Source organism: Rhinatrema bivittatum, chromosome 7 (assembly GCF_901001135.1).
Source record: "Rhinatrema bivittatum chromosome 7, aRhiBiv1.1, whole genome shotgun sequence".
NCBI classification, from domain to species: domain Eukaryota; kingdom Metazoa; phylum Chordata; class Amphibia; order Gymnophiona; family Rhinatrematidae; genus Rhinatrema; species Rhinatrema bivittatum.
In genome coordinates this window covers 101467234-101490272 of record NC_042621.1, presented here as the reverse complement: position 1 = coordinate 101490272, position 23039 = coordinate 101467234, and the positions used below count along the sequence as shown (strand labels likewise).

At 47.1% G+C, this 23039-nt stretch overlaps 1 protein-coding gene across 1 annotated transcript in view; it reads left to right on the top strand.

The window, feature by feature from the left end:
• Window positions 1-23039, top strand: part of CENPT (centromere protein T) — a 170123-nt gene that overhangs the window by 27032 nt on the left and 120052 nt on the right. The window contains exons 4-5 of the mRNA XM_029608822.1: window positions 6090-6201; window positions 22802-22895. Of these exons, the coding sequence (XP_029464682.1) occupies window positions 6090-6201; window positions 22802-22895 (206 nt within the window). The remainder of the gene's footprint in view (window positions 1-6089; window positions 6202-22801; window positions 22896-23039) is intronic.

Below are 23039 nucleotides of genomic sequence, written 5' to 3'. Positions count from 1 at the left end.
CCTTGTGCAGTGCATAGCCTGTGTCCATTATCGCTTCCAGGTGTGGGGACCGAGTCTGGTAGTCCAGTTCTCGTCTCCCCCTTCTCTGGCTGCCAAGGGGTCTTAATTCTGCACTGCTGTGCTCCGTTTAAAAAAACCCCCAAAAACATATTTAATAGAACAGGTGTAAATTTAAAAGTATTCCCAGTACCTTTATTACTTACCTTCAGCAGTAAACCCATCTTCTTCTTTTTTGGTCTCCACAGGGCTTGAACCGGCAGCCAGATAGGTAGGAGTCAGCAGGTTTTCCCCCTGCTTCACTCCGGGCCTCCTGGCTGTCACTCAAACTTTTTTTCTGCAGCTTTTTTTTCTTCAGTGCGGCTCTCCTATGCCACGGCAGGCATAGGAGAGCTGCACTGCCTCTCTTGTGGCCAGCCCTCCTCGCGTTTTTTGCGGGAGGGCCTCTGCTTTGCCTGCCTGCCGGGTGGGGAAGGTCCCTCCTCGTCAGGGCAGGCAAATTTAACCCGGGGATCCACTTCCCCAAGCATGGCCAAGGCCGTTCCTGGGTCGGGAAAGCCTGGGAACGGCGGCCATTTTGGATTATTCATCGGCTCCATTTTCGGAGCTCCCTGGGGCTGGGGGACTGAATTTTCTTCAGTCACCCCCCGATTTGAGCCCCGCGGGCCCCCAGGGTGTGGGTTCCCTGACCACCCCTCGCCTCCATCTCCCCCACCCGGGAAATCTGGGACCCGTTTCACACCAGAATTTGTCCTTCTCCTGCAGAAATCTTATCTAGCTAGCCTGCAGGAGGAGGAGGAAGGTTTCCCGTCCCGTGCCGTTGATTGTTGGCCAGGTCGCGGAGCCCCTGGAGTCGTCTCGGGTGGGGGTGGTCCCGGGAGGGCACCTCCCCCCCCCCCCCCCCCCCCCCCCGATCCCCTTGTGGACTTGGGGCCCCAGGACCATGATGCTATTCCGGACCTAGAGGGTACCCTTCATTCCATGGAGGAGGACGATCCCAGAGTTTTAAGGATGTTCTGCAGGGGGGGACTTGAACCCCTCATTCCATTTGTCCTTCAGGAATTAGGGTTGGAGGGGCCACCCCGCAGATACCCTTATGGCCTCCTTGCCCAAGAATATGGACCCGGTCCTAGCGGGCCTCAGGGCCCCCGCAACGGCTTTTCCTTTTCATCCCATGCACAAGCTCATTCTCATGCGGGAATGGGAGGCTCCCGAGGTGCCCCTCCGGGTGGGGCGGGCTATAGACAAGCTGTATCCCCTTCCGGAAGAATGTTTGGAAATTCTAAAGAATCCGGCCGTGGATTCCACCGTCTCTGCGGTCACGAAGTATACCACTATCCCGGTGGAGGGCTCTATGGCACTGAAAGAACGCCCAGGACGTCAAGGCACACATGAAGCGTATATTTGAGGTCCTGACGCTGGGAGTTCGTGCGACTGCCTGCAGCAGTCTTATGCTGTGGGCAGGTCTCAGGTGGGTCCAACAGTTGCTCTGCACCCAGGATCTCCTGTCGGCAGAGGCGGAACAGGCTGAGCGTCTCGAGGCTGTTGTCTCATATGGGGCTGATGCGCTGTACGACCTTCTCCGCGTCCAGGCGATGGCCTTGGCGGTGTCCGCCCGCCGACTTCTCTGGCTGCGGAATTGGTTGGCTGATCAGTCCTCCAAGGCCCAGCTGGGCACTTTGCCGTTCAAGGGTAAGTTGCTCTTTGGCGAGGACCTGGAGAAGCTTGTGGATTCCCTAGCGGACAATAAGGTCCATAAGCTTCCGGAGGATCGTCCAAAGCCATCCCGGTCTTTTACTCCCTCTTGTCTGCGTTTTCGGGGGCAGAGGCGGTTTACCCCACGTGGGCAGGGTGGCTCTTCGAGGGGTTATTCTTCTCGATCGCAGTCTTGGTCGCAGCCCTTTCGTGGGCGCCGCCCTTTTCGAGAGGGCCAGCCCGCACGCTCCACCCCCAAGCCTACCACTCAATTAAGTTCCCTTGACTCATTCCTCTGTCCTTTTAGGCGGTTGCCTCTCCCTGTTTTTCGAGGAATGGGTCAAAATCACGTCAGACCAGTGGGTCCTCGACATTATCCGAGACTGGTATGCCTTTGAGATTGTTTGCGACCTTCCGGATCTCTCTCTTCTCCCCATGTGGGCGGTCCAAGCGGGAAGCAGTGGAGCAAACTCTCGCCAGGCTCCTGAGTCTGGGCACGGTGGTCCTGGTCCCAGAGAGGGAACTTGGCGCAGGCCAGTATTCTATCTACTTCATCGTTCCCAAGAAGGACGGGTCTTTTCGTCCGATTCTGGACCTCAAGCGGGACAATCGGGCTCTCAAAATCCCACATTTCCGTATGGAAACCTTGCGAGCGGTCATTGTGGCGGTTCGCCCCAGAGTGTTCCTCGCCTTGCTCAATCTGACGGAGGCATATTTCCATATTCCAATTCACCACGATTACCAGAAGTATCTTCGTTTCCACATCCTCAACAGGGACTTCCAGTTTCGGGCACTTCCCTTCGGGTTTGCGACAGCACCTTCACCAAGGTCATGGTGGTGGTGGTGGTGGCGGCTCTTCGCTGGGAAGGAATCCTTGTCCACCCGTACCTGGACGACTGGCTCGTGCGGGCCAAATCGGAGGTCCTCTGCAGGCAGGCGATGGATTGCGTTCTGACTCTTCTTGCGTCCCTCGGGTGGATAGTCAATTTCTCTAAGAGCAATCTTCAACCCTCCCAGGAACTAGAGTTCCTGGGAGCTCACTTCGACACCCGGGTGGGCAAAGTATTCTTGCCTCATGCTCGGGCTCTCAAATTGATCGACCAGATTCAGAATCTGATCTCGCTGCCTTTTCCGACGGCTTGGGACTACCTGCAGGTATTGGGCTCCATGGCATCCACCATTGATCTAGTTCCCTGGGCATTTGCTCATATGCGTCCGTTACAGAAAGCCTTACTGTCCCGTTGGCAGCCAGTGTCGGAACAGTTTCACATGCTCCTCCCGTTGTCGGACTCTACCATCGTCGACTTGCAGTAGTGGCTTTCCCTTTCTCATCTGTAGTAGAAGCCAAATGTCCGATCTGGATCCTTTATTGGACAGACACAAAATTTTCAAACAAGCCCGACTCAGGCCGAGTTTTGCCCTCTTACAATTGGGCTGCGTCAGGGGCTACAACAAACAAATGAGACATACTGATAAATGAAAATCATAAAAACATAAAACATTAATATGTTGTGTAACAAATAAAACTGAAAAGTGATATTGACTGTATATTTGGTGAAATATTCATTATTGACATTAAAAATGTATTGCCTTTACCTCAGCTTTATCGTTTTGGGGTTTCTGAGTATCCGGGTTTCAAATTGTAAATATACATCAAATGGTCTGTGATATGTTGATAAAAATAGGATAAGAGTGTTAATAAAATGTACATTAAAAATGAAAATAAAACTTTTTTAAAAAGTGAAAATAAGATTTTGTTTAGGCATGTGATTGATTCTCATAAAAAGATGTGTATACCTCTGGTTGATAATTATATCCTGTGCCGCAGTGTTATTGACAAACAATGCTCTCCAATACTGTAAAAAATGTTGAAAAATAAAAATTAAAAAATGACATTGCTTTAAACCAAAACCACTATTTGTGTGTGTGATGGTTATTCCTTACTAGAACATTGTTGGAAAATTGCTATTTAAAAGCAAGCACTATGATGTTCTGAAAAATACAGTCATCTGTCATTTTTTAATTTTTATTTTTCAACATTTTGTCAATAACACTGCGGCACAGGATATAATTATCAACCAGAGGTATACACATCTTTTTATGAGAATCAATCACATGCCTAAACAAAATCTTATTTTCACTTTTTAAAAGTTTTATTTTCATTTTTAATGTACATTTTATTAACACTTATCCTATTTTTATCAACATATCACAGACCATTTGATGTATATTTACAATTTGAAACCTGGACACTCAGAAACCCCACAACGATAAAGCTGAGGTAAAGGCAATACATTTTTAATGTCAATAATGAATATTTCACCAAATATACAGTCAATATCACTTTTCAGTTTTATTTGTTACACCACATATTAATGTTTTATGTTTTTATGATTTTTATTTATCAGTATGTCTCATTTGTTTGTTGTAGCCCCTGACGCAGCCCCATTGTAAGAGGGCGAAACTCGGCCTGAGTCGGGCTTGTTTGAAAATTTTGTGTCTCTGTCCAATAAAGAATCCAGATCGGACATTTGGCTTCTAATTCTGTATTGTTGCCTCCACGGCTTTGTTAGATAGCAAGGGAGGCTGTTTCATCAGTCCTTCCCCATCTGTTGTAGGGAATGCCTCTTCAAGCTTCACAGTGGACGATAGTCACTACGGACAGCAGTCTCTCGGGCTGGGGTGCAGTCTATCTCTCCCAGGCCACCCAGGGGTTCTGGTCGACAGCTCAGTCTCGCTGGCATATTAATCGCTTAGAGACTTGGGCGGTGTTCTTGGCTCTTCAGGAGTTTCTCCCCCTTCTCCATGGCAAAGCGGTGAGGGTTCTGTCTGACAACTCCACCACCGTGTCTTACATCAATCTCCAAGGGGGCATCCCCAGCCCCCTGGTAGCCCTGGAAGCCAGCCATCTCTTCGCATGGGCTGAACGACATCTGCAGTGCCTGGTGACCTCTCACATCGCGGGCAAGTAAAATGTTCAGGCCGACTTCCTCAGTTGTCAGTTGCTCGATCCGGGGGAGTGGGAACTCTGACGTAGCCATGGATTTGATCATGGACAGGCGGGGTCCTCCCCACCTGGACCTCATGGCAACCTTGCGCAATGCCAAAGGGAATCTGTTCTTCAGCCGCTGGAGGGAGCACGGTGTGGACGCTCTGGCCCTCCCTTGGCCGGCGAACGTCCTTCTGTACGTGTTCTCCCTCTCCCCCCCCCCCCCCCCGTGGCTCCTGGTGGGAAAAGTTCTCAGAAGAATAGAGCACTGGGGACCCGTGGTTCTGGTAGCACTCGAGTGGCCAAGCAAGCCATGGTTCGTGGATCTAGTCAACCTAGCGACGGACGGACCTCTGCGGCTAGGCCACCTTCCTCGGCTTCTTCGTCAGGGTCCTGTATTTTTCGACCAGGCCGATCGCTTCTGTCTAGCGGCCTGGCTTTTGAACGGCGACGCCTAAGGCACAAGGACTATAAGAAGGAGGTCATCTCCACCTTGCTGCGGGCCCAGAAACAGTTGACCTCCCTGGCGTATGTGCGTATCTTGAAGGTGTTTGAGTCTGTTTGCGCGGAGTCCGGTGTTCCCGCGCGCTCCGTCCCGGTCTCATTGGTCCTCTCTTTTCTCCAGAACGGCCTTTCCAAGGGTCTTTCTTTCAGAAGCAGGGGGATGATAAAAAATTCCTAGGGGGCAACCAAGGTAGCCTAGACAATGTAGGGCTTCAAGAATATATGCACAAGGGGGAAAGATGAAGACAAGAGAGCCCATTCAGGGGAATTGGAGAGAAATCAAAGATAGGGCCACCCCCCCTGAAGTTAGAGAGGGCCCAAAAGAGCCAAATGAGAATTTGGGAGTCCACTCTTCCCCATCCACTTGGCAGCCGTTTTAGCAAGGTTTTATGAGGAGTTGGACCCAGGTTATCAAGGGGCAGCTGAGTCCTAGGAATCATTTAATGGGGCTAGGTCCAAGGTCGTAGCTGGCTTCCTCCTGCAGGTCACAAGCGAAAGAAGAGGCTATTTGGGAGGTAGCAGAAAAGTTGCTCCGCCTGGAGGCAATAATACCGGTTTCCAAAGCTCAGATAGAGGAAAGATGTTGTTCCCTGTATTTTGTGGTTTTAAAAAGGAAAGTATGACACAAGAGACAGTCCCTTCTCTGCTGAGCTTACAGTCTGATCCAAGGTAGACCAACAAGACGAATGAGACAAACAAGTGTTTGGGAAGAACCAGGAATAAGATTTAAAGTCTGAAAGTTGGATTAATAGGTGGTTAACTAAAGACAAGGTCTACTTTGGTTACAGCTGCATCAAGTTCAAGTTGTGATTTTTGCTATATATGAATCCATCATGCAAGTTAATTTGTGAAAAGATGTACACTTTCCATTAAAGTTCTAACATGTCCTCAATTTCTCACATAGACTAGCAAACGTTTGTTGGAGAAGCATCGCCTGGGTAGGGGCGTTCTGCTGAGTCAGAATGACTTGGATAAAGACACACCAAGGACAATTTTGAAGAAAATTATCCAAACTGGTAAGTGCTAGTCTGTATTATATACTGTTGAAGACATATAGTTGGTATGTGTATATGGTACTTCTATAATGTGAGCATGGTCTTTTAAAGAGAGAGGGCTCATGAAATGTTTGACTATATACAGTTTTTAAATATTCTATATATATTTTACTCTTGTGCTTTTGTTAGTAAGCTTTAAATCCCTTCAATGTGTTTGGCAGATGGTCTGTCCCACTCTGTTTTCAGATGATTCTCCATTTACTCTAGTACAGAGTAACTCCAGAATCTTGAGCTGCTGATTCATGTAATCTTTCCCCATCACGTTTCACCAAGAGCTGTGATAGTGTTACTTTAGTTTTCAACTTCAGTAACATTGTTCGATGCATTAAAGGCCAAAGGGGAGGGGCATGGCTATGACGCTGGGCTGAGCAGGTGCTCCTTGTCCCTGCTCCCTTGGGATCGCCTCTTAAATTCACTTTTTTCACAGTTTCTTTACCCGTTTTAGTGGCCTAGCTGCATATCGCCTCTCTGTGGAACTCTTTTTTTGGGGTTTGGTGCCTTTTTGCAGCTATTCACCGCGATGGCTAACCATTCAAGGAGATTGGGGCCAGATCGTGTGTCAGGCCTAAATGACAAAAAGGCACCTGATATCGAGCCTCCCACAGACTGCCTATTGGAAGCGGTACTGAAAGATCTTACCGGGCAGTGACTGCTGCGATTAGGGACCAACTTCAAAAACTTCAAGCTTCAGTTGAAGAGCTGTGAGACAAGGTAGATAACTACAATGTCTCCCTTGGGGACATTGAGCACAGAGTGAGCGCTAATGAAGACTGTTGCGGTACTCACGGCCAGGGTTTCCTTTTTAACCCAGAAAAATAAACAATTAGAGGACAAACTTGATGATCTAGAGCAGCAGTTCTCAACCGATGCTTTGCGAAGCACCGGCAGGTGTGTGTGCACCTACTGCTCTTCTCCCCCTCCCCCCTTCCCCTTCACCTCACCGAGACGAACACTGCTGCCGTTCCTGCTCGAGCTATCAGCACATTCAAGGCTGGAGGGGAATGGCAGCAGTGTTTGTGGAAGCCAGCAGCAGGAACATGATCTTTTCTTCTTCCTGCCCCTGTGGCCCAGAAGAGGAAGTGACGTTTAGCGGGCACGCGGGAAGAAGAAAAGGCCATCCTGCTGCTGCTGCAGAAAATCATATCCCAAGGCTCTCCCCAGCCCCGCAGCAATAAGAAGGCAGCATTCAGCTGTTTACCTGTGCTGCGATCATCGCGGCACAGCAGTCAGCTGAGAATGTGGCCACAGGGATTTCCTGCTATGCCAGTCACATTAGATGCCTGGACCCCGTACCTGGGGTAGCTAATGGACAGATTTCCCCAACAGCCACGCGGCAGGAAATCCTGAAGCTGCAGATCGGTGCTGACTGGCCACTTTGCCAGGGGCTGCAGGAGTACGGCGCCGCTGCCTCCCCCTCCCCCTGGCCCAGCTCCAACCTCCCCTTCTCTCACCAGCAAGAAAATATAAAAATAATCAAACTGCAAAAAAAAAAAAGGTTGGGGTGGAGAGAAGAAACTGGGGAGAAGAAAAAGTATTGAATTTGATTCTCAGCTGACTGCTCTGTGCTGCGATGATCACTGCCTTCTTACTGCTGCAGGGCCGGGGGTGGGGGGGGGGGGTGTGTCACTCCTGCTGCAGTTTCCAGCCTGTCAGGACTCTGCTTTTACTAGCAGCATACTGGCTGCATTGTGCAGTAGCTACCATGTCTGGTGGGGGTGAGTGAGTGAGACAGAGAGTGAGCCAGCATGTGTGTAAGTGTATGAGACTGTGTGTGTAAGTAAGAGAGAAATCGAGTGAGAGAAAGAGATTGGTCAGGGAAGTGACTTGTGTGTGGGAGAGAAAGAGACATTGAAATTGAAGGAGACAGACAGAAGTCCATCTTCTTGGGCAAAGCTAAGGAAAAAAACGTAAATTTATCCTTATTATAGAATTTTACTGTTTCTGGGTAGTGCTAATATTATCCATCTATTTTTCTAGTTATTCATATTGCTGCTTTAAAGTGCTGAGTGTTTGTCTAATCAAAAAAGAAAACTATACAAAAAAAGGGGTGTGGTTAAACAGCTATTGGCAATAGACGGTGCATAGAAGGAGGGAATCAACTCCTCTTCAGTCTGCTTTGAAATTGAAGGAGAAAGACACAAGTCCATCTTCTTGGGGAAAACCAGAGAAAAAGCTTAAATTAGCTAGCCAAATCTGGGGGAGGATCTGTTCAAAATCAATAGCAGATACAGTGTCCAGTGAACAGCCCTGGCCAAGGGTTAACTGCAGAAATGCTATTCAAACAGTGACAGTAGGACATTAGAATGTCACCCCTCAAATACAAATAGAAATGCAATAAAAAAAAAGGCAAAGTGGATTACAAAAGTCAGCTAAATAATAGGGGTGTGCATTCGTTTTTGCCGTATTGGCGATCCGCAACGTATATTACACTATTCGTAGTATTCGTGGGGAAGCGAAACGTATTGCGATTCCCCACGAATACACGAATCTTCCCCCGAATTATACGGCCACCTAAATAAAAATTTAAACCAACCCCCCACCCTCCTGAACCCCTCCAAGACTTACCAAAACTCCCTGGTGGTCCAGCGGGGGGTCTGGCAACCATCCCCTGCACTCACACCCTCGGTGCCGGTTTCATCATGGCGCCGATAGCGTTTGTCACAGGGGCTACCGGTGCCATTGGTCAGCCCCAGTCACATGGCCATCGGTGCCATCTTGTGCTCCTACCATGTGACGGGGCTGAGCAATGGCACCAGTAGCCCCTGTGACATAGTATGGGCAAAGACTATTGGCACCATTTTGAGTAGTGGTATCGGACGGCCGGAATGCAAGAGGTCGCTCCGGGACCCCCGTTGGACCCCCAGGGACTTTTGGCCAGCTTGAGGGGCCTCCTGACCCCCACAAGACTTGCCAAAAGTCCAGCGGGGGTCCAGGAGCGACTTTCTGCACGCCGTCCGTCCGATGCCAGTACTCAAAATGGCGCCGATCGCCTTTGCCCTCACTATGTCACAGGGGCCGACCGTCGGTACCTGTGACATAGTGAGGGCAAAGGCAATTGGCGCCATTTTGAATAGTGGCATCGGACGGCCGGCGTGCAGGAGGTTGCTCCCGGACCCCCGATGGACTTTTGGCAAGTCTTGTGGGGGTCAGGAGGCCCCCCCAAGCTGGCCAAAAGTCCCTGGGGCTCTCGGAGCAACCTCCTGCACTCCGGCCGTCCGATGCCACTATTCAAAATGGCGCTGATAGCCTTTGCCCATACTATGTCACAGGAGCTACCGGTGCCATTGGTCAGCCCCTGTCACATGGTAGGAGCACAAGATGGCGCCGATGGCCATGTGACAGGGGCTGACCAATGGCATCGGTAGCCCCTGTGACAAAGGCTATCGGCGCCATGATGAAACCGGCACCGAGGGTGTGAGTGCAGGGGATGGTTCCCGGACCCCCCGCTGGACCACCAGGGAGTTTTGGTAAGTCTTTGGGGGATCAGGAGGGTGGGGGGTTGTAGTTAATTTGAATTTTAGCAGGCACACGAATAGAAATCGCCATATTAACACATCGGGGCGCCATACGGCCGAATGCAACGTATCTGCTCCCCGACAAATCCGAATCACGAATGCAATGTATGGCATCCCTCTGCACATCCCTACTAAATAAGTCACAGAGAGAGTCCAAGAAAAGCATTAACCTGAACCAAAATAGCTGGAAAGCTATGAGCACAAATGCTCGTAGTTTGGGCAATAAAATCCCAGACCTGCAAGCCCTAATGATGGAGGCGGACTTGGATATTGTTGCTGTCACGGAGACGTGGTTCACGGATTCACATGATTGGGATACTACCATACCGGGATATAACTTAAGGGAAGACAGAGATGACAGAAAAGGGGGAGGAGTGGCTCTTTATGTCAAAAACAGCATCCAAGCGCCAGGGAAAATGGGGCAAAGAAGAAGCTTTATGGACAGTCTTAAAAAAAAAAGATAATGGGGCATCCGTTTTTACTGGCGTGGTTTACAGACCTTCAAATCAAATAGAAGTACTAGACAGAGATCTGATTGAAGACATCCAAAAGATGAGTAAGAAGGGCGAAGTGGTGATTGTTGGAAATTTTAATCTACCGGATGTAAACTGGAGAATCCCTTCTACAAAATCTAACAGTAGTAGAGAAATAGTAGATGCCCTGCAAGTGGCTCTGTTCAAACAAATGGTAATGGATCCTACGAGGGAGGGAGCTATACTTGATTTAGTGCTCTAATGTCCGGGTGGGTACCCACCTCAGCACCAGTGATCATCAAACGGTATGGTTTCATATCACTAATACATTACGGAGAAGTCGCACAAAGACCAGGGTTTTGTGTTTCAAAAACACGGACTTTGTTGAAATGGGGAAGTACCTGGAGGAAGAACTAGAAGGATGGGAGAAAACGAGAGATGTGGAACAGTGGGCCAAACTAAAAGGAGTAATTACTGAAGCGACTAATATACATGTAAGAAAAGTAAAGAAAAGAATGAAACCTATCTGGTTCACAAAGGAGGTGGCTGATTAAAAATAAAAGATTAAAGAACAACATTTAAGAAATATAAAAGATCCCAAAGGGAAGATCACAAGGAAGAATATCTGATAAAACTGAGGGAGACGAAGAAATTAATCAAGAAAGCAAAAAGTCAAGCAGAAAAAAGGATTGCCAAAGAGGTAAAGAGAGGTGACACAACTTTTTTCAGATACATCAGTGAAAGGAGAAAAGTCAAAAGTGGTATAGTGAAATTGAAAGGTGAAAAGGATCAATGGGTGGAGACAGATAAAGAAATAGTAGAAATATTAAATGAATACTTCAGTTCGGTGTTCACTAAAGAAGACCCTGGAGAAGGAGCATCGCTAATTAACAAGAAACTGGAGGGGAGTGGAATGGATGAAACTCCATTTACGGAAGAATGTATGGGAAGAGCTAGGAAAACTGAAAGTGGACAAAGCCATGGGGCCTGATGAGGTTCATCCCAGGATACTGAGGGAGCTCAGAGATGTGCTGGCGGCTCCGCTGTGTGACCTGTTCAATAGATCCCTGGAAACGGTAGTGGTGCCGAGTGATTGGAGAAGAGCGGTGGTCCCTCTTCATAAGAGTGGATTTTAGCAAAGCTTTTGATACGGTCCCACACAGGAGGCTTGTGAATAAAACAAGAAGCTTGGGAGTGAGTGCCAAGGTGGTGGCATGGATAACAAACTGGTTGAAGGATAGAAGACAATGTGTGATGGTAAATGGAACTTACTCGGAAGAGAGAGCGGTGATGAGTGGAGTGCCGCAAGGGGTCAGTGTTGGGACTGGTCCTGTTAAATATCTTCATGAGCGATATCGCGGATGGGATAGAAGGTAAGGTTTGTCTATTTGCGGATGATAAGATCTTCAACAGAGTGGACATGACGGAAGGAGTGGAGAGAATGAGACTGGATTTAAGGAAGCTGGAAGACTGGTCGAAGATATGGCAGCTGAGATTCAATGCCAAGAAGTGCAGAGCCATGCATATGGGGTGTGGAAATCTGAAAGAAATGTATTCGATGGGGGTTGAAGGGCTGATGTGCACGGAGCAGGAGAGAGACCTTGGGGTGATAGGTCTAACAATCTGAAGTTGGCGAAACAATGCGACAAGGCGATAGCTAAAGCCAGAAGAATGCTGGGCTGCATAGAGAGAGGAATAACGAGTACATAAGAACATAAGAAATTGCCATGCTGGGTCAGACCATGGGTCCATCAAGCCCAGCATCCTGTTTCCAACAAATGCCAAACCAGGCCACGAGAACCTGGCAATTACCCAATTATTAAGAAGATCCCATGCTACTGATGCAATTAATAGCAGTGGCTATTCCCTAAGTAAACTTGATTAATAGCCGTTAATGGACTTCTCCAATAACTTCTACAAACCTTTTTTGAACCCAGCTACACTAACTGCACTAACCACATCCTCTGGCAGAGGACATTACAGAGCTTTATTGTGCGTTGAGTGAAAAATAATTTTCTCCGATTAACTAAGTGATGTGAAAAAAATACATTGTGAGGGAAGAGCAATCATCTTCAAACATCTCTAATCATTGAGGAAATCTCCAATGATAATTAGGTCTTTGGTTCTTCTCCTAACTCAGATGAAATAAAAATCACACCCAAGTTAACTGCAATAAGTATTACCGTTTATTGGATGTGTGCACATCAAGAGAATCTCTGACATGAACCAATCTCATCAGAGTTCTAAAAAACACAGGAACAGCATTTTTCTTATGCCCAAAAAATTAGCATGAATTACATATCTCTTCATTCTTAGGTCATCTTGACTGGTAAATTTCCATTTTTTCTTTGTTCTTTCCGCAAGCAGCATAATAACTTATTTTTTTCTTAATTCTTTATCACTTTTTCATTTTTGCATACAGAAAAGTTTACATTAAGTCTCATAAGAATTTTTTAAACAAACTCAAACACAATATGATTCACAAAGACTTAAAACCCCATTTTTTCTGCTAGTTAATTATAAAGAAAGATAAAAGGATCTCAGAATATAATGGAACATACATAATTCCTTCACAATTTAATACAAAGAAATAAGGCGGATATATCAGCCTTTATCCTATTTCAATCCTGAAAGAGTTTAGGTAGCATTGGTTTCACCTTTACATTTATCCAAAAAACTTCTTAATTGAGATGGCTCATAGAAGATGTAACTATTATCATATTGCAAAACACATTTACAAGGGTACCTTATATTTATCTGAGCACCTAGTGATCTTGCTTCCTGACACATACCCACAAATAATTTCCTGCTACTTTGAGTTTCTTTCATAATGTCTGGGTAAATCCAGACCTTTTGTCCGAAGTACAATTTATTTTGATTACACAAGAACAATCTTAAGACTAAGTCTCTATCTGTGGGGGAAATAAAGGATACAAGTAATGTTCCCCGATATTCAATCTGCTCATCAGTTGGTGCTTCTAAAAAAGCAGTAAGATCTGTTTCTATATTCACATTTAAACCTCTTGTAACTAAATCACTGATATTCTTAGATGTTAAAGGTATTTTATCAGATTATATTAATAACACATCCATTAAGTATTAAGTTATTCTTAAGGAGATATTAACTTTGTACATGGAAAATTTAATATTCTCAGATTTAAATATCGCATCTTATTTTCAATGTTTCCAATTTTCCTTCTCATCAAGTTATCTGAGTGGATCAAATTAGTTTGCACTTCTTGTACTGATGTCAACTGTTCTGATACTTCTTTAATTCTACCTTCATAATTATTTACCCTAGATTGAATAACCTGTAACGCATTCTGAGAGTTATTTACCACTTTAGTTAGTGAGGAGATAGAACATTCCAATGATATTATCGCATTTCATATAACATCCAAGGTAATTATATCAGGTTTAATTAGTGTTTTCATAGTGAAACCTATACTCATCTCCCCCTCCCGGCAAGCCTCAGAAATCACTGATCTCTCCTGCTGGGTCTCCCCCCACCCCCCTCTTGTTCACTCTTATTCACTTTTATTCATTAACCTTTCAGCTGTTATATTAGAAACCCTTTTCTAACAGGACAAGCAGGATGGTAGTCCTCACATATGGGTGACATCATCAGGAAGGAGCCCAATCACGGAAAACTTTCCAGAACTTTGACTGGCCCCTACTGGGCATGCCCAGCATGGCACCAACCCTGCAGCCAGCAGGGGTCCCCCTTCAGGCTTTTTTTTTCCACGCAGCAGTAGCCTCGCGGTTTAGGAGCTCTGAAGAGATTCCTGACAGGAATTTTCCTCCGGAGTTAATTAAACTTAAATTGCCCCACAGGAGTCCCTCTTCTAACTTTTCTCAGGCCGCGGTACTCCGGTAAGTATTTGATCGTCTTTCGTTGATTACCGTCGATTTTGGCCCTCGCGACCTACTGGCCGTCGACCGTACCGCGGCTCGATTTTTTTCGATGGCCATGGTGTTGGGGTTTCGTCTGTGCCCAGACTGTACTTGTACCATATCTATCACAGACCCTCATGGGGTCTGTGTAATGTGTTTAGGCCGTGAGCATGATGTCCTGACTTGCACCAAATGTGCCCTCATGACACCAAAAGGTCGCAAAGCCAGAATGGAGAAGATGGGACGACTCTTCCATGCTCACACCCCGACGCCGTCCATCGCATCGACGTCATCGGAACCGGTACAGTTGAAGTCGCACCAGCATCGACCACCGTCTGGTGACCGTCCGCCATAGATGTCTTCACGGCCATCGACTCCTGTTTCTCCCCCTCAAGATCGAGGGGATCGTAGGGAGAAACATCGCCATCGGCATCGTGAGTCTCGGGCCGTCGAGGGAGCGAAATCATCGACCTCGCCACTGTCCGAGCCACCATCGAAGAAGCCCCGTCCAGGAATGGCACCGACCATTCCTGCGACCGGGACATCAAGGCCACCCTCACCCGATCTGGGTTTGGGAGTCACGATTCCACCTGTAAAGGTGGTCCCTCCGACTGTGCCTCCGCCTCCCTCTTGCGTCACGGAGCCAGGGCTGCTTGCTTCAGGTCTCCGGGAAGAACTGGACCGGCTGGTCCAGGAGGCCATCGACAAGGCGATGCAACGACTCCGGGTTCCTCCGGCACAGAGAGTGGAACCGGTCACCGACCTGATGACAGCAGCGCTGGCACCACTGCTATCCCGGATGGAGGCGCTCATGACCGCCCTTCCACCGGTGATTCCCGGGTCTCCGATGGCTCCGGTGCGCTCCCCGTTGACAGCTTCATTGGGAGGAGAAACACCATTCCGCATTCTCCCTTTGGGAGTACTCCCTCAGCCATCGATGCCAATTAGTCCCTCCCCACCGATTCATTCATCGGTGGCGATACTTACATAGGCACCATCGATGCCTTAGATACCGGCACGGATGCCTTCCAGGCCATCCACGGTGCCCCGGCGATGCCTTTGATTTTCTCGGAGCCTCAGCCGGGGCCTTCGGGTATCCAACCCCCTTCTCGTCCTACAGGTCAGTCTGCTGATCCTTATGACACCTGGGGTGATGATACTTCCACAGACACCGATGATTTACCTTCACCTCCCTCTCCTGCTGAAAGTAGAAAGCGTTCTCCTCCAGAGGACCTTTCTTTCATTAATTTTGTGAAGGAAATGTTGGAGTTAGTCCCTTTTCAGCTTCAGACGGAGCAGGATAATAGGCACCAGATGATGGAGCTCCTCCAATTCCTGGATGCCCCTAAAGTGATCACTTCTATTCCCATTCATCAAGTTCTTCTTGACCTCCTTAAAAAGAACTGGGAAAACCCTGGATTCGTTGCCCCAGTCCATAGAAAAGCTGACACTACCTATTTAGTACAATCAGCCCTCGGCTTTCAAAAATCTCAGCTCGACCACCACTTGGTAGTGGTGGTGGAATCTGCTCAAAAGAAAGCAAAAAGGACGAAGCCTCACTCGTCTACCCCTCCTGATAAGGAACACAAGTTCCTAGACAATATTGGTCGACGAGTGTTCCAAGGGGCCATGCTCATCTCCAGAATTGCTGCTTACCAGCTGTATATGACCCAATACAAACGGGTCATTTTCAAGCAGATACAGGACTTCTCTAAAACCCTGCCTGACCAATTCCAACAACAGCTTCAAATCCTTGTCAACAAGGGGTTTGAGGCAGGAAAACATGAGATAAGAACAGCTTACGATATCTTTGACACCTCTACTAGAGTGTCTGCAGCTGCCATTTCAGCAAGACTGGCCTGGCTCAAATCTTCTGACCTTCGCCCAGAAGTACAAGACCTGCCATGTGTAGGAGACAATCTGTTCGGTGAACAGATCCAGCAAATAGTGGCTGAGTTAAAGGACCATCATGAGACCCTTAAACAGCTCTCATCGATACCTTCCAACTTCCCCTCAAGACAGACCTTTAGGAAGGACTCTAAGAAGTCATTCTTCCATCCAAGGAAGTACTATCCTCCACCAGCAAGGTCCCGAACTACGAGGCCTTTTCAAAAACCTCAGCCTTGCCAGGCCCGAAAGCAAAAGCCGCAAGCAGCTCCCCAGCCGGGGCCTGCTTCAGGTTTTTGACTTTCAATTGGAGAGCAACAGCCTGATTCCTCTGCCAAGCATATCGGTGGGAGGTCGATTGTGCCACTTTCACAGCATGTGGCAATCAATCATAACCGACCAATGGGTGCTAGCAATCATTGCTCAGGGTTACCACCTAAACTTTCTTGCTCTTCCACCGGACTCACCACCTCTGCAAACATGGAGAGTATCAGACCATTCTGTCCTTCTGGAGCAGGAGGTTTCCCTTCTTCTCCAGTTAAGAGCAATAGAACCCGTCCCTCTCTCGCAGCAAGGCCTAGGGTTCTATTCCCGATACTTTTTGATCCCCAAAAAATCTGGGGGAGTTCGTCCAATTCTGGACCTACGTGCTTTCAACAAGTACTTACAGCGAGAAAAGTTCAAGATGGTAATCTTGGGCTCGCTTCTACCTCTTCTACAAAGAGGAGACTGACTCTGCTCTCTGGATCTTCAGGAAGCATACACACACATTGCGATAACTCCATCTCATCACAAGTACCTCCGGTTTTTAGTAGGCCCAAAGCACTATCAATACCGCGTGCTTCCGTTTGGCCTAGCATTGGCACCACGAGTCTTTACCAAATGTCTCGTGGTTGTCGCAGCTTTTCTCAGGAAAGAAGGTGTTCACATCTACCCCTATCTCGACGACTGGTTAATCAGGGCTCCAACCCAGCAAGCCGCTCTGTCGTCCCTCAATTTGACTCTACACACTCTAATTTCTCTAGGATTTCTCAACAATTACGAGAAATCCTATTTAGTCCCATATCAAACCTTGTCGTTCATTGGGGCAGACTTGGACACCTTACAGGCAAAAGCCTTTCTACCTCAACAACGAGCTCTAACTCTCGTGTCTCTCGCTCACCAGTTGCAGTCTCAGCATACAGCAACAGCTCGCCAAATCCTTGTCCTTTTAGGACACATGGCGTCCTCAGTCCATGTCACACCAATGGCTCGCCTGGCCATGAGGCTCATGCATTGGACTCTGAGGTCACAATGGATTCAAGCTGTTCAGCCTCTGTCAGCCATTGTCCACATCACCGACTCACTCCGTCTGTCTCTCGGCTGGTGGAAAGATCAGATCAATCTCCTCCAGGGACTGCCCTTTCAAGTGCCAGATCCTCAACTCATCCTCACCACCGCTTCCAACCTCGGGTGGGGAGCCCACGTGGACAATCTACAGACACAAGGATCTTGGTCTCCAGAGGAAGCCAAACATCAAATAAACTTCCTAGAACTTCGAGCAATGCGATATGCTCTCAGGGCTTTTCAGGAACGCCTATCAAATCACGTCATCCTGATTCAGACAGACAACCAGGTGGCCATGTGGTACATCAAAAAGCAGGGAGACACAGGCTCCTTCCTTCTGTGTCAGGAAGCTGCGCAGATTTGGGCGGAAGCCCTCTCCCACTCGATGTACCTCAGGGCCACCTACTTGCCGGGAGTGGACAATGTCTTGGCAGACAAACTGAGTCGTGTCTTCCAACCACACGAGTGGTCTCTCAGCCCCTCGGTAGCGGACTTCATCTTCCAACAATGGGGTTATTCCCAGACAGACCTCTTTGCGTCCCCCTCAGAACCACAAAGTCGACAATTTCTGCTCCCTCATTCGGAGCGAGCGCTCTCAGCCTAGAGATGCATTCTCCCTCTTGTGAGCAACCGGTCTGCTCTATGCATTCCCTCCACTTCCTCTTCTTTTGAAGACTCTTGTGAAGCTACGTCAGGACAAGGGAACCATGATCCTGATAGCACCTCACTGGCCACGCCAAGTGTGGTTTCCCATTCTTCAGGATCTCTCCATCCGCAGGAACATTCCCTTGGGAACGGACCCGCATCTGATCACTCAAAACGACGGATGCCTACGCCATCCCAATCTTCAGGCCTTGTCCATAACGGCATGGATGTTGAAAGGCTAATCCTTCAACCACGTAACCTTTTAGATTCGGTTTCTCGTGTCCTGATTGCTTCACGGAAGCCTTCCACAAGAAAATCTTATTCCTATAAATGGAAAAGGTACACATCATGGTGCACTTCGCAGTCCCTTGATCCCTTTTTCTGTCCAATCCCAAGGTTTTTGGACTATCTCTGGCATCTGTCAGAGTCAAGTCTAAAAACCTCTTCTATTAGAATGCATGTCAGTGTGGTTGCGCCTTCCATAAAGGTGTCTGGGATGTCCCTATATCAGTACAACCCCTCGTAACACGCTTTTTAAAGGGCTGCTCCATATCAAGCCCCCTTTACGTCCTCCGGCCCCTTCTTGAGACCTCAATCTGGTTCTCGGTTGGCTCATGAAACCACCATTCGAGCCTCTTCACTCCTGTGATCTAAAATATCTCACATGGAAAGTGATTTTCCTATTAGTTATCACTTCAGCTCGCAGGGTTAGTGAGTTACAGGCCCTAGTTACCTATCCGCCTTACACTAAACTCCTGCAGGACCAGGCGGTACTCTGCACTCACCCTAAGTTTTTACCCAAGGTAGTTTCGGAGTTTCACATTAATCAATCCATCATACTACCTACCTTTTTTCCCAGGCCCCATTCCAATCCAGGGGAGCAGGCTCTGCATACCCTTGACTGTAAACGGGCTCTAGCTTTCTATCTAGACCGTACAGTTGCCCACAGGAAGAGCACTCAGTTATTCGTCTCTTTCCGTCCCAACAAATTAGGGCAACCTGTGGGTAAGCAGACTCTCTCCTCCTGGTTGGCGGACTGCATATCTCTTTGCTACCAGCAAGCGGGCATTCCTTTTCAAGACCGTGTTAAAGCACATTCTGTGAGGGCCATGGCAACTTCAGTAGCACACCTACGATTGGTGCCGCTTCCTGACATTTGCAGGGCTGCCACCTGGAGTTCTCTCCATACTTTCGCAGCCCACTATTGCTTGGACAAAGCCGGAAGACAAGATTCCATCTTTTGGCCAGTCTGTCCTGCGTAACTTATTTCCAACGTGACGTACCTACACCCTTCTGCCTGCCCGGTGGGGTTCAGGATGCCCTCTACCAAATTCCACCCCAGTTGTTGTGCCTGTTGCACGCCGTTGGGTACATTTGGTGCATGCTCAGACATCCTCAGCTCTGTACTCGCCCATATGTGAGGACTACCATCCTGCTTGTCCTGTGAGGAAGCAAATGTTGCTTACCTGTAACAGGTGTTCTCACAGGACAGCAGGATGTTAGTCCTCACAAAACCCGCCCGCCGCCCCACGGTGTTGGGTTCGTAACGTTTTGTTGTTTTATTTTCGGCACTGCCTGTAGCTTTCAAATAAGACTGGAGGGGGCTGCAGGGTTAGTGCCATGCTGAGCCAGAAGTTTTCCGTGATTGGGCTCCATCCTGATGATGTCACCCATATGTGAGGACTAACATCCTGCTGTCCTGTGAGAACACCTGTTACAGGTAAACATTTGCTATCTCTTCCCCCCCCCCAAAGTCCCTCCTCTGAGTCCGGATTTTCTCCGACCTTTGGACGGGTATCCTGGACAGGTTCTTGAGGGTTGATATGGAATAGAGGAGAAGGAGTTTCAGGTGCCCTTGGGCTTAATGAAGGTTGGTCATCCAAGAGAGGCAGGTTATGTTCCTTACCTGAGCTCTCAGCAGATTTTTCTCCCAGGGATGAAGCTGCAGCCGGAACAAAGTAACCCTCAATTAAAGGTTGTAAAGGGGCAGCTGACGGTGGGGCAGAGGACTCCAGTCGCAAACGCCCCTTATGCTTTGTGTGAGGCATTTCAAAGAAAATAAAATGTTTGATAGGGTTACCGGTCAGGCCTCTCCTTAAAATATCTACAGAGATCCTTTTAAACGGAGGATTCAGAGGGTGCACAATTCAAAGAATTAAAATTTTTCAGAGCAAAGTCTGAAGCGAAGTTGAAGCCAAGTCCCATGCGCCTTAGGCGATGTGCCGGCGGATGCTACGCGCCGCTAGAAGGGTCTGGCTTTAAGGACCCCGCCGGTCCACTGAAGATGACTTTACACAGGAGGTGCAGCAGGGACGCCGTTGGGGCCGGGGAACGGATCCTCACCCCCGATAGGCCCTGGAGTGTCTCTCTCTCCTTTCTTTCTCCTCCTCAGCCTCCATCATAATTATTTCTGGCACATTTTTATATTTGCATTGCTAAGCATTAGGGATGTGCATTCGATGGCTGTTCCAGCTTTGTGAGCGTATCTCACAGTTGGAAGGTACGTACACAAAACTGACGGTACGCGCACATTCAGGAGGGCGCCTACATGTGCTCATACCATCGGTTTTTGTGTGCGTACATTCTCATCGCAAGATATGAACACACGAGTCGAAGTGAATGAAACAGATGGACTAAAAAGACCAACGAATGCACATCCCTATTAAGCATGTCAGAACATCTTTCTTCTGTAACCTTTAAACTTGTTCTTCTTTTCATTCTGTCCCAGATTTATGATGGTACAGCCTTAAAGCATATTTCCTGCACAGCTGAAGGAAATCAGATATGCTACATATATTATACTAATTGCTTGTCTGTATGTTGCCCAATCACTGATCTTCGGGCCCACTTCTGATAACTAACACTGTGAAAGCGTGGCCTGGCTACTTACAACATTACAATAAGTTTCCTCTTATCTTTTATTATTATGTTGAGCCAATAAAAAAATTCACAACCTACAAACATTTTTCCAGAACTTATAGACTACTGGAACTCTGTACCACCGAAGATCATTTTAATGAAAGTGCTTCTATGTGGTGGTGAATAGGGCATTGCCTGTACTCTCACTGGCTGAAACAGTTGCATGGACTTTTAAAGTAAAATTACCTTCTAAAATACTGGAAGTTAGCTGTTCCACAAGTCACTTTTTGACCATCCATATATAAATAAATTTCCTTGCTATAGCAGAAGCAGCATCAATGATCCATGAAACAAGTCTAATTTCTAAAGCTTTTGGATTTCCACTAATCCAGAGGCTCTTGCACTCCCCTTTTCTTTTTCTTCCAAAATAAATTCATGTTTGCAAGTTTGCTGTAATTTGGAATAGATTTTATTTGTAATATTTTAAGTGGTGGGGTTTTTTTTTATGGGTGGGTGGGGGGTGACAGAATTTATTTTCATTTTTAAATCTTTTTATCAAAACTATATAATAAGAACAAGAAAAGAAAGCATGTAACTTGTAACTGAAACAAATACCGCATGGTCCACTTCCTTACAGGCCAATTCAGTAAAGTCCGCGGGAGAGCGGGCGAATGCCCGCTCTCCCGGCACGCGCACAGGCCACTCGCCTGTGGGCGCGATTCTCTATTTAAATGAGGCCCAGCGGTAGAAACAGGCAAAAGGAGGCACTAGGGACACTAGCGCGTCCCTAGCGCCTCCTTTTTGACAGGAGCGGTGGCTGTCAGCGGGTTTGACAGCCGACTCTCAATTTTGCCGGTGTCTGTTCTCGAGCCTGCTGACAGCCACAGGCTCGGAAACTGGACGCCGGCAAAATTGAGCGTCTGGTTTTCGACCCGACAGCCGCAGGCCCATTAAAAAAAATTTTTTTTTTCTTTTTTACTTCTTTTACCCTTTGGGACCTCCAACTTAATATTGCCATGATATTAAGTCGGAGGGTGCACAGAAAAACAGTTTTTACTGCTTTTCTTTTACTGCTTTTCTGTGCACTTTCCCGGTGCCGGCAGAAAACTAGCGCCTACCTTTGGGTAGGTGCTAATTTCTTAAAGTAAAATGTGCGGCTTGGCTGCACATTTTACTTTCTGTATCGCGTGGGAATACCTAATAGGGCCATCAACATGCATTTGCATGTTGAGGGCGCTATTAGGTTCCGCGGGTTGGACGCGGGTTTTCCGCCCCTTACTGAATAAGAGGTAAGGGAAAACGCGTGTCCAAGGGCAGGTTAACAGTGCGCTCCGTCGGAGCGCACTGTACTGTATCGGTCTGTTAGATGGCAATTGGCAGCATGGTCCAGGTTAGAACAAATTCTAAATTTGATATAAAAAACTCTAGTTTATCACAATAACTTCATACTCCACAACAATTTTAAGACTCCAAAAAGTCAATTTAAAAAGTGAAATATAAGTAATTAAGATAAACCATAAATATTGGCGTTTATGGCAGGATGATCTGCCAGAAACATACTATAGAAGACAAGTTCAAACAAGAACTTAAAGAACCCACTTTGATACATGCATTTGCAGTCCATGCATATGTTTAGATCCAAAACACGTACACACACACAGCTATTTCATAAGCTGTTTTATTGCTTTGGAGAGTAGGCAAAAACATACATATTTGTTTTCCCTTTGATAGTTTCTGGATAAAGATTTGCATTAAAAAGGCAATTATATAAAATGCAGACAGTAGTAATAAAAATTGTAAGTGGTTGTGTGGTGCCTTTTTTGTAATCAAAAAATATTTAGTTATGTGGCCTTGTATATCAAGCATTCATCTGCGGAACCTTATAACAGTCTAGCTACATTCATTATAAGAGTTATAAGGAAAATCTGATTGTTAATTCTATTTTTCTCAATCTTGTGACAGAAAGTGAGGTTTCTATGCTGGTTATAGAAAAACCTCAGGTTGGAAGACATGAGCAGATTGAAGAAGAGCCTGCTGTTAAGAATACTCTTTTAGGGTAAGCACTTTTTTTTTGTAGTAATTTGTTACAGAAATGTGAGGGTTACATTCTCTTATGGCCATGTCAAATAATTGGGCTGTGCTCAGTGCTTTCCACATGCTTAAACACACACTTTTTATCTTCTGTTCCCCTTCAGATTAG